Source organism: Aphidius gifuensis, linkage group LG2, assembly GCF_014905175.1.
Source record: "Aphidius gifuensis isolate YNYX2018 linkage group LG2, ASM1490517v1, whole genome shotgun sequence".
Lineage (NCBI taxonomy): Eukaryota > Metazoa > Arthropoda > Insecta > Hymenoptera > Braconidae > Aphidius > Aphidius gifuensis.
The window spans coordinates 26,677,261-26,690,174 of record NC_057789.1 but is presented as its reverse complement, the minus strand read 5'-3'; the positions used below and the strand labels follow the sequence as shown (position 1 = coordinate 26,690,174).

Here is a 12,914-nt window from a genome sequence, read left to right as displayed (position 1 = left end):
AATTAGGAATGTTTTTACCTGTTTTGGGCGATTTTTCTCAGTGTATCTGGACTTCTGATAAGTTTATCAAGTGTTTGTGTTAAATTTGAAAATGTTGGTCTATGCGTTCTTTCTTTTTGCCAGCAATCCAGCATCAATTGATATATTGCTTCAGGACAATCCATTGGTGCTGGTAATCTGTATCCTTTTTCAATTGATTTTATCACATCCTGATTTGACCAGTTCCAATACGGTCTTTCACCGTATGACATTACCTCCCAACAAACAATTCCCATGCTCCATACATCGGATGCACTTGTGAATTTTCTGAATGCTATTGCCTCGGGTGCTGTCCATCGTACTGGTATTTTTCCACCCTAAAAAATTCAATTAAAATAATTACTCAAAGTGTTTTTTTTTTTATTTATTTTTAATCAACATAGTCAGCAGGTTTTTGTTGTTTTTATTTTATTTTTTTTCTTTGTTTCTCTCTAACAACTATTTAAACCTATATATTTGTTTTTAAAATAAAAAATAAATTGCCAAGCTTGATAATAAAGATAAATAAAAATAAAATAATGTCATTGAAAAATTTGTCAAGTAAAAAAAAAAAAAAAAATATAATATAATATCTTACCCGAGTCGTGTAGGCTCCTTCAGTTGCACTTTCAATTTCACGACTAAGACCAAAATCAGCAATTTTACAAACCAATGCAGCATTAACAAGTACATTTCTAGCAGCAAGATCACGATGTACGTAATTCATTTCTGCAAGATATTGCATACCACTTGCAATACCTCTTAGCATACCAACAAGTTGTAATACTTGAAATTTACCATCATTTGCACGTAAAAATGTATCAAGACTACCATTTTCCATAAATTCAGTTATAATCATAACTGGATTACTTTTTGTAACAACACCCTGTAAAAATATCACATTTGGATGTTCAAATTGTCCCATAATTGATGCCTCCGTTAGAAAATCATTTCGTGCTTTATCTGCTGATCCTGGTTTAAGTGTTTTAATTGCAACATCAATTTCACTTCTACCGTCTGGTGGTAGTTTTAATTTACCTCGACAAACATCACCAAATTCACCACCACCTGTAATTTATCAATGAAAAAAAAAAGTAAAACATTTAGTTGTATTTTTCATTTACTTGAACAATTGTCACACAACAAGTTGAAGACATTTGTGTTTTATATATAATTTTGTTTGTCATTTTTATTTTTACCAATGATGGCTTCAATTGTGATATATCCAGCATCAATTTCACGTGCAAATTCACGCACTGCTTGATTTGGATCCTCATATGTATGAGGATCAACGTAACTTCTTGATCCAGTACCACCAGCTCCACCAGCACCAGCTGATGCAACACCAACTGCTGGTGTAAATAGTGGTGTTGTCACTGTAATATTAATAAATTATTTATCATTCAAATTATACTTAATTATTATTTTAAATAATCTATTTGTTATAATTTTATTTAAAAAAAAATTAATTCATCCAAAATTAAATTAAAGAAAAAACAGAATAATAAAATCAAACACCCAGATAAAATTGTATTTTTTTTTTTTTTTTTAAATTTTTAAAACATTCAATTACTACTGAATTTGTTTTTAATTAATTAATTTTTTTTTCTATTTTATAATTTGAATAAACAATTTATTATAGAAATTGAATTGAATTTTTTTTTTTTTATTTGTTCTTTTTATGACAAAAAATAAATGCAATTAAAATTTTGGGAATCATGCAATAGAAAAAAAAATTCACTCATACAAATATTTAGAAAAAATAATTTGCCTTGATATTAAATAAAATAAATTAATTTTTAACAACAATTAACATTTAAAAATAAAAAAAAAGCTTTGAAGCAAAAATAAAGCTCAAAATTAAATAGCAAGTTGAAATTTTACCTTGTAATTTAATTTTTTTTTTCTTTTTGAATAAATTAAATTTTGTAAATAATTTATTTCTGTTTTTACTTTTTTATTAATAACTATTTATTTTAATGTTTTATCTAATTTTGACGATTTGGGAATTAAAGGACTTACGCGAGGACTTGCTCTTGTTGTTGGTATGGGTTGTCACAATCGGTGAACTGTCCATTTTGCAGTGCACTGTGAACAACACAACAACCAACAAACTGATTCACAAAAACAAAAATTTAGCAAATAAAATTACAAAAAAAAAAATAAATATACAATTATATGTACAGCAAATAATCATCAGCAAATTAAAAATAAAAAAAAAAAACAATTTGAATTATCATTAATATTAGATAGTTTTGTTTTTAAATAAAATATATTTACAACATTTAAACCATGCATTGATAAACAACATAACATTCAGCCAGGCATCGTGCTTCATCAACAAAAAATTATAAAATAAATAAAATATAAAAATAAAATTCCCATTTAAAAATTAAACAACAAACATTTTAACCAAAAGGATAACAAAGCATTGTGTTTTAAAAATAAACAAAAATTAAGAAAATTAACTACATTCTACATGAGAGAATAATTAAATAAATATAAAAAAATTTAATTAATAAAAAATAATAAAGAGTTTGATAGAAATAGAAAATAAAAAATTTTTTTGGTTTTATGGAAAAGACTTACTGTAGGTCACAACTAGTCCTGTAGGCAGGCGATTGTGTACATTCGATATATTTGGTGTAGGTTTTTTTTTTTTATTAATTGATTTTTTTTTTTTTTTGATTTAGGTAGGCACAGGTTCGAGATATTAGGGAAGAATCGCACATGAAAAGAAAGAATCGAAAGAATTTGGTTAGATAATTATTCAACAATGGTAAAAAAAAACAAAAACAAATTAAATTTTAAAAAATATTACATATATCTTTTGAATATTTAATTAATTTTTCCTTTTTTGTTTTTAACAAATAATAATAACATAAAAAAGGGGGTCAAATAAGGGGGGTTGGGAATTTGGGTATATTACAACTTCACACTTTTCATAGCAAAATACACAAGGTTATTTATATTACTTAAAAAAAAATGAATAAAAATAAAAGCCAATAATCTAAAGGGACACTTTTGTGATAGACAAAATTATGATATTTATTTAATTAATATTAGTCGCATTACAGGAGGGCTGCAGTGAAAAACAACTAATAGCAATATTTATATATTTAAAAAAATAATGTTTAAGGGGTAAATTATTTTATGAAATAAATTAACTAAAGGCAAAAGTGCTGTGGCACTTATTAATTTATTATCGATTAAAAATAAGATGAAAAAAAAAAATTGCTTAATATTATTATTAATCATGAATTAATTAAAAAACGTACCTTCACCATTTCTGTACTCGAGGGTGTCACAGTCACTTGGCTGCTTTTTGTTGCACTCATCCGAGGCTCTGCTGTGCATTAAAAATTGCATTATATAAAAATCGTGATGATGGTAATTGAATTTAAACAAAAAAAAAAAAATATAAAATTGATAAAAAATATTTTTAAAAGTGTAATTAATTAATTTGTTATTTGATTATTAAATTTTTTATATATTGATGTATAATAAAATTTAGATAATGATAATTTTATTGAAAAACGAAATAAAGAAAATATTGGTATTTATTTATAAACAATTTTAATTACCTTCTGAGAAATAGTACAGTCATAATTATTATAATCACGAGTAATACAACCACAGCGACAATTGCACCAGCAATTATTCGCACTTGCATGTTGTCATCATCTCCAACATAATCTACAAGTGGAAAAATAAAAAAAAAAATAATTATAAAATTTATATAAAATATTTGATGATTATTTCATTGAATTTCAATGTAAAATTTACCAAGTCCCATAGCATGAGGTGTTTTTTTATAAATAACTGGTGTATATTCTCCCCATCCACGAGTTGTTTTTGCTCTTACTTGAATGGCATACTCTGTTCCTGGCTTGAGACCCTTGAAAGTTGCTGATAAATCTTGAGTTTGAAGTACAGTTGCATTTGTTGCATCGTCAAATCTTGGATATCCTTTAACTGTTTTTATTTTTAAATAAATTAAATTATTATTATTGAAAAATTATTTGTAAAAAAATATTAAAATAAATTAAATACCTTCATAACGTTCAACGAGATCAGCATCACTACTTTGTTCAGTTATTGGTGCATCCCAACTGATACTCAATTCAGTGCTTTTAACATATGTTATTCTAACATTACTAACAAGACTTGGTACACTTGCTTCTGTTGTCACAGTTATATCAACAAAATCAGCATCACCTTTAATGCTGGATACACCATTTTCAGCAAATACTTGAAAACGATATGTCGTAACTGCATTTAATCCAGTTATTGTTATTTTAGTATCATTGAAAATATCCTGAGCAAATAAAAAAAGTTATAAATAAATATGAATAAATAAATAATTTTTGCATAGTTATAAATTAATAAATAATATATATTTACTGTATTTGGTATGTATTTAACACCCATAGTACAAGCATCACAAACAACTCTGTATGTTGTATCACTTCTACCACCAAGAAAATTTGGTGCATTCCATGATAATATAACTGTTGATTGATCAACAAAATTAACAGTTAAATTTTGTGGTGCTGATGGTGGTTGTGTACATGGCATTATTTTTGGATCTTTTGTTGATCTATAATATCCAGGATCACAACGACATTCAATAAAACCATAATTTGGTGCTGTACTATGTGCTGGACATTTTTCACATGTTTGTGAACCAGCATCATTTTTAAATTTACCAATTGGACATTCAGTACATTGTTGTTTTTCAATATCAGCTTGATAACCTGGTTTACAATGACAACCACCAGATGGTAAATACCATTTACCATCACCTTTACATAAAAATTTTGGTTGTTCAATTTTAACTGCATTTTCAACACATATACCCATTGCTGGTTCAATTAATGCAACTTCACGTCCAGTTGGTGTTGCAGGAAAATGAGCAAAATTAACAGACACCTCTGGACAACTTATGTAATATACTTTTATTGCAAGTATTGATATACATGCACCCTGATCACGAAATGCAAAATAAACACCTTTTTTTGTAACTGGTATTGATTTAACTTCAGTATTTATAACAACTTCAGTATTTGTATTAAAACGTCCTTCACCAGCAGCAATACGACCTATTATGAAATTAAATTAATTTAAATTATAATTATAAAAAACATTTTAACTTATTATTTTATTTTGTTATTTTATCTTACCAATGAGTTTGTAACTTTCTGTTTCCCAAGGTGGTGGCTCTTTTGTTGCAGCATCAAATTCATAATATAATAATGAAAATGTTTCTTTACAGCTCAATGCATTACCAGGAAATAATGAACAATCACGTGTTGTAAATTTTATTTCAATGTACATACGATTGGCTGGACCACGTTCAATGAATGGTGTCCATAGCCAATTGTTAACATTATTATATGCAACATCACAAACAACATAACTTCGCCAATTAATACCCTTGTCGAAGTTTGTAAATGATTCTTCAACCCACTGTAACAAATTAATTAAATACATCAAAATTAAAATTAATCTTTCTATTATTATTGTTAAAAGTTTTTTTTTATTATTTATTTTTTTATTTTTAATGTGTTCAAGTACATTAGTTTTTATTTGACTGGTTCATGTGAGTTTTGCAAGTTTTTTTTTTTTTTTTCTTTTATATTTTCGTTTATTTGGAGACTATAAAAAGTGGTCACATCGAACGTTGAAAAAGTTTTTTTTTTATTTATTTTTTACTTTTGAATTCATTGGTTGGCAAAAGTGTTTCAATGGTTTTTTTTTTGTTTTGACTGGTTTTTGCTATCTGATAAATATACGTGTCTGTGTTTTGGTATTTTCCGGATATAGAATATAATGAAAGAGGGGTTCTGGATAGTTTGGATCTTGTGATGAAACAATTTTCATCCTTCGCTTATTTTCATTTCGGCTTACCATAAAAAGACGTCGTCCTATCTACAATTCTCACTGAACTTTACCAACTACCATTTTGACTCATCCAAATGGGCTTTTGCCAGGACTTACTTATTTATTTTATTATTTTTTTTTTTGAGAAAAATAGAGGAAAACTTTTGCACCCTCGATAATTCTCGCGTTGTTTTTTTTTTCTCTCTTTTTTTGTATCAAACATTTTCATCTTGTGATGATGAATCTGTCGTCGAAAAATACATCAACTAGAGAGACTTAACTATGACTTTTTCAAAATAAGCGCATTAAATACTTATCAAGTTTTCTAATGGAACAATCATCATCATCATCAGCATTATTTAAAAATAAAATTCCCATATCACTGAATAAAATTTCCCGCAGTAAAATAAATCCATGATTAATTCATTTTGCTTACTTGTATATTATTAAATATTTGTTTGTGGGATATTAAGTTTTTTTTTTCCATGATAAATCATACAATTGAAATAAAAGTAAATAAAGTCTATTTTAAAAAATTTTTCAGTCTAAAACAACCAGACACAATAACTCAGCCTAGAGGGTTAACATTTTTTTTTCTTTTTTTTCAAACTTTTTTAGTCCAATGACAATTCAAAGAGACACATATCTATATGTGTATGTTTATTTTTTTAGTATATTTTTTTCCCTGCATTATTTCAAGCGAGTATTGACGAAGGGAAAAGAACTTCTGTGGATTCAGTGGGTCCGTTTTAAAACCAAGAGAATCAATCGAAGGCTTCACAATATCTGTCTCACTCAAATATATATTTATTTTATTTTTTTATATCTATCTTTGTCACGTATCAGTGAATATAGACCCAGGTCGTCGACTTGCGACAAACAGACCGCAAGAAATTACCAACGCACGTTACCATTAGTTTTATTGCTTTTATGTTCAAAGGTCCCCAGTTATATTTATCCAAGTCCCAAGAGAATATATATGTATATAATAATTTTATATGTATGTGTGAAATTTATATAGGTATCACTTCAAGGGATGCTGAATGATCAACACACAAAAGACGAATGAGAATAAAGAATTATGATGAAAAAGATGAAGAGAAAACCAGAAGGTAAATTACAAAAACTAAATTTATTTTACTTTATTTTTTTTATTAATCTCGTTCACATGAAGAAGAATTTGTCTTTGGTGCCGGTTTTAAATTCGACGAAAGTTAAAAAACAAGATGATGATGATGAGGATGATGATGATGAAAAGGATTGCTCTGGATGTGAGTGTGTGTGTGTGTGTTGGGATCACTGAGCCAACTGAAAATGATGAAGGTCCAGATGATTGAGAAAAAGAATGACCAAACAAGTGGATCAACTATCAAAAGAAGACGAAAAAAAAAATTATAAAAAAAAGAAGAAGGAAAACGCCGACGTATCACTTCGTGACAACAAGTTTGTAAAAAAAAATAAATCAAGTAAGGCAAGCATAAGAAGAATTGCAAATAAAAAAATGCAAAAATTTTTATATTAAAAAAAAAAAAAATTAAATAAATAAATAAGTAAAGAAGAGAAAGAGGGAGCAAAAAAAAAAAAAGCAAAAAAACATGTGGAGATGACTGGAATGGTTTGAACTCAAGACTTGCAATTTTTGACGTATTTCCGGCAGCTCATTCGGCAAGTAATAAATAACTTTGAAAAATGCTTCCAACTGAAATGAATGTTGCTATAAAAAGACTACGAAAAATTTAGAATTGTATTTAAAAATTAAATTTTTAAACTAAAACATTAATAAACAAATTAAATATTTAGGAATGACATTTATTAGGTGAAAATTATTTTTATATCAGCTACTTGTTCGACAGTTATAATATTACTTGTGAGAGAAAACATACGAGTATCAAAAAAAAGAATATAAAAGACACCCTATCACTTGTTGAAGTCTGCTACATGATGACATAAAAATGTCTGTGTGATGAGAGACCAATATTGGCCACAACAATATATTATATACAAGGGTCTTTGACTACACTAATATTACATTATTATTTATTAAATTTCATATAAATATTTGCTATTAATTTAATAAATTTTTATATTTATTGAAAATAAATTGGTTAAATTATAAAAGGCTGATTGAATATTTCAATTAATATTTTTTCATAAATCAAGAAACTACATGAAATTGAAGAGAAAAAAAAAAAGTTTATGCCAAGAATTACTGATCCTTTTTTTCATACGATAATTTAATTCAGCGATCTGCTTTAACGGCTTGTATCAATTACAGTCATAGAGCCAACATGTGAAAGAGCAAGACAGACATATGTTTTTGTACCAAAGAGATAATAACCCATTGCGAAAGTATTTTAATCGTCTTCTCTTCTTGATCTTGAATCTTTATAAATTTTTCAAATAAAAAAAAAAAAAAAATCTAAATAAAACTAAAATAAATAAAAATTGTAGAAGGTTTTTAGTTGGTTTTTTTTGTTTTATTTTTTGAGAAGAACAAGAAGCTATGCAACAAAATAAAACCATGAATAAAAGTATAGTCACGGAAGAATTTTGATCCCGAGCCAATTTAGCGTCTACACCTTCATTCAATTTCATTGCCCCAAGGGGGATGGAAAAGTTATTCTGATGATCCCACAGATGATCACGTACCAGACAAAAAGAAAATGATAAAAACAAAAAAATATATAAATAATACAATAAACAATAAAAACTTTATTGTTTCTCTCAAAAGAAAAATGAAACAAAAATAATTGACAATTATTAATTGCAATAAATATTAGAATTTTATTTTTAACTTTAGCAAAGTTATATATGAACTGTCTTGAAATAAAAGCCAATAAAGCTCAAGAATCCCTCTAGAAACCCTCTATATGTGCAAACAAAGAGGGGTGATAGAAAGAAAGAAAAAACACAAGAAGGGTGACTAGATGAAAACGCTGTAATATTGCTACCATAATCACAATTCCAATGGTGTACCAGTTGTGTTGTAGGCGAGATGATAGTATGGGAATATGAACGTCAGGCGAGAAAAACGTGTGGATCTTAATATATATTGAGTTCTTTTCATCCCTTCTTTTGCGAAATAAATAAAAAAATAAATATAGGGGTGCAATGCAACGTGTGTGCAACCAGGCACGTATATACCTTTATTATTTTTTTTCTTTTTTTTTTTTCTTCATTTTAGCTAGTACATATAGAGTAGTATTTTTTTTTCTTTTTTTTCTCATATCCTATATTGTATGTGGTGCCCCTTGTCAATGTCTAACCAACCATTTCCTGGCACGTGCAGAACCTCCTTCACACAGTAGCAACAATTCATGTATATACAAAATTCTACTGTCAGCTTTTTTTGCAACAAAATTTAATAGAGGCCAATCTCAGTGTTGTTGTTATATATATACACGTTTATTTGTAATTTAAACCCTCATTCATGATACAATCCCTTCGACTGTCAGGGGTGAAACTTATTATTACTGGAAAAATCAAATCAAATTGGTCAACATGTTTAACCTTGTGATTTATATTTATTTAAGATACTTTTATTTATTATATATACACTATGTAATATTAATTTGTAAATTTTTCAAGATGAAAATAACCAACAATTAAATTTTGTTTACATTAAAATATTAGTTTGCATATTTTTATAAAATACTTTGTGTCAAAGTTTGCAATATATATAGCCTGACATCAAACCACCTTAACAAAAAATATATTTTTTTAATTTTTTTATTTTAAATTATTTCATTCATAATAATTATATACCACAATTTTAATTTTATTGTTTTATTTTATAGCCGCATGACTCTTTTTTTTCTCTCAACATTTTAATTTTTATACACGACTGACTTTAATTATTTTTCACCACTACTTTATATTCAACAATTTATACCATAAATTCTTGTTTATCGTTTCTACCATAATTTTCCTTTAATAGTTTAAACCATAATAATAATAATTGTATTTTTTTTTTTTTTTTTAAATTCATTTTTACGTCTTTTCATTTGAAATCACATCATTATATTATTACAATAATGACCTTACTAAAGTAAAATCAATTTGACTTTTATATCTTTTCAACGAAATGAATATTAAAAAAATAAAAAGTCAAATTAAAAATCATAAAATGTGTATCTTGCTTTTTGCAAGAGATGTATTTATCTCAAGGTTACGTCATGTTTTATATATGAAAATTTAGCAATAGTGATAAATCAAAAAAAAAAAAAAAAACATCCCCCTCGGTGATTTATTTATGCTGAACATATATATTTGTGAGGGTTCATAATAAAACCGTGATTTCTCGCCTACATTGGGCAATAGAACACAAGATGAAAATTTATTTTTATCGTATTATAACCCCCGAGAAACAATTTCATGCTTTTTGGATGGAAATTTTTGAATTGGATCAATTTTACTTTTATTTTTTTTTTATATATTCAGGATAATACTCTCATCGGAAAAAATGAATTTTGATGGTTATTTAAATTTTTTATTTATTTATCTATTTCTTTTTTTAAATTTTTTCAATTTGAAATTGTTTGTAATGTTGGAATACGATAGACAGAAAACAGAGAGATAGTTTGCAATGTTTTTTTTTTTTCATGGGTTTTCATCAGTGTAGATATCAAGGGGGAGGATATAGATTGGATTGGATGCTCGAAAAGCAGCAAAAGTAGAGAGTCAGTTGAGGTTGTAAAGTCTCTCGACTATTGGGTCATAAATTTTTCAAATTTTATCCAGTCAAATGTAACTCGTGTGTGTGTTATGCCTGTGGCAGATTGGGGCTGCTGAATAAAAAAAAAAAAACCAGCGTAAAAAAGAAGAAGCGATTTTGATTTTTTCTTTTTAACGAAATATATATTTTATTTTTTTTTTCAGTGTAGGGGGTATAACACATAACGAGTGTACATAGCCAGTGACTTTGAATAAGAAAAAAAAAAAACTATTTATAATATGTCGATGGATGAAAAAAAAAAAAATTATATATATGAAAGAAAAGAAAAATTTTCTGACAATGAACAGACTCCATCAATTGGGCATGGATTTGTGTGTGCAATTCACAAAGGGGGATTAAAGAATATAAAAAAAAAAAAAAAAACCTTTTGACCCAGTCTAGTTGGGAAGTTCATCGCACCCTGAAAAGTTGGAAAAATATACCGTGTTGTTGGAGATAAATGTGTCCGCGTCTATCGACCGTTTTAAGGGGAAAGAAGAGCTTGTTCAAGTTTTACTCATATTCATATAAACACACACGCAAACATGCATGTTCAACATGTATATATATATAATTTCAATCTATTTCCACATTCTTTTAAAATTTTTTTTAAATGAAAAAAAAATTCTTGACTATCGTCCTGCAATAAACAAGATCCAGGATTCAAGATAACCAGAAAATTTCAAACTCGTGATGATGATGCTTTCAAACGTGATATTACTTTAAAATATACCAACCCCAAAGTTTTCCAATAAAAAAAAAAAATAAAAAAAATAATATAGATATTTTACTTTTTTTTATCGACATACATAATGTACTTTTATATATTTTTTTTTTCAACATTTTAAAAACAATTTCATAGCCACAATAGAAAATTTCCATATAGAAAAAAAAAAAAAAAAATGGGATTCAAGCTTCACACAAAATGTCGAAATTAAAAAAAGGAAAAAATTATAATATAAAATAACGTAAATTGAAATACCACAGAGTGTCAAAAGTTTACCTGTCAGTAACATATCAATCTGTCTCATCAAACATATCTTTTCAGTGCTTTGATTTCAGTCATTGTCATATTTCCACAAATAAAAATATAAAAAAAATAATAACAATTTAAACAAAATGAAAATACATCAATGAAATAATACTCGACATATTTCATCGCCCCTCTTGTTCGATTTCATCAAAATCCCTTATCTCTTCAAATATGGAAAAAAAAAAAAATACGTAAAACCTATATCATTGGATCTGATCGTCATCTGTTTAACTGAACAAAAGAAATCATTTGATCTACCATGAATATCATTTATTTTATTATGATTATTTTTTTCACTTTTTATGTCACCCCCAGTGAGCATATCAAGGCACACACACACACAAAAAAAAGGAGCGAAAAATAAAATTACATCCAAGAAGTCAGATGAGTTAAAAGAAATTCCATATAAAGCCCCTTTTTCAACAATTCGAATGAGAATGCGTTCAATAAGCAGTTGTACATATAATACAACTCAAAGTCATCCCTTAAAAAATACATATAGCAGAAAAAAAAAAATGAATAAAAAAAATAGACAGGTTGTTCGTTTCCACCCAGTGCTTTTTGATAAAAAAAAATATACTCTGCGAATATTAACATTGGCTACATTTCCAATTCCCGTCACGACCAAAGTGTCACCCATCACAAAACTGACTCCCTCTTTATATATACGATTATCCCAATTCGACGCACCCATATAATATTGCTACCACATCCCTTGCCATATATTTTTTTGTGTTCATTTTATATAAATAGCATTGTGCACAGAGATTTTTTTTTTTATTTATTTTAATTTATTTCATCAAAGTATATTTGCTTGCATGTCTAAATGCAGCAAGTTTCCCTTAAGCCATGGATTATTATCATATGCTAATCACTCCCAATCGAATTGGAAACTTGGTCGAATTCTCTCTCAGTGTGTGTGTGTGTGTATATATAGTTATTGCACTTGATGAAAGTCCATGGCCCCTTTGCATTTGGCAATTGTCCAAGGGAACACATATCGACATTCCACGGGCGTTCCATGAAATCGTGGCAAATTAGCTAACACTGTGAGGGGGCTTTACAACATGCGCACATTTATATATATATATAAAATGAGAGAAAAAGCTTTTAGTTTCAAGCCGACGATTTAATATCGAAGGGCAAAGTCGCGCGCGCCTCCTGGACCTGTCAGATTGACGCATCGCATGGTTGTCCGGGAATCCATTATATAGTCAATTACTCTGGGTGGACGTGGTATAGAAAAAGGGCGGGACATTTATGTGT

The 12,914-nt window shown here is 27.6% G+C and overlaps 1 protein-coding gene across 11 annotated transcripts in view; it reads right to left on the bottom strand.

Annotated features, from left to right (window-relative positions):
• Positions 1–12,914, bottom strand: part of LOC122849913 (ephrin type-B receptor 1-B) — an 89,137-nt gene that overhangs the window by 6,592 nt on the left and 69,631 nt on the right. For 2 of the 11 annotated variants that reach the window (XM_044148825.1, XM_044148827.1), the window contains exons 5-15: positions 5,202–5,487; positions 4,423–5,120; positions 4,072–4,336; positions 3,805–3,993; positions 3,603–3,714; positions 3,297–3,367; positions 2,608–2,625; positions 2,041–2,106; positions 1,218–1,394; positions 617–1,086; positions 19–356 (exon numbers count right to left, since the gene is read on the bottom strand). In XM_044148825.1, coding sequence (XP_044004760.1) covers positions 19–356; positions 617–1,086; positions 1,218–1,394; positions 2,041–2,106; positions 2,608–2,625; positions 3,297–3,367; positions 3,603–3,714; positions 3,805–3,993; positions 4,072–4,336; positions 4,423–5,120; positions 5,202–5,487 — 2,690 coding nt within the window. The remainder of the gene's footprint in view (positions 1–18; positions 357–616; positions 1,087–1,217; positions 1,395–2,040; positions 2,107–2,607; positions 2,626–3,296; positions 3,368–3,602; positions 3,715–3,804; positions 3,994–4,071; positions 4,337–4,422; positions 5,121–5,201; positions 5,488–12,914) is intronic. The other 9 variants (XM_044148826.1, XM_044148828.1, XM_044148831.1 and 6 more) reach the window with 7 other exon arrangements.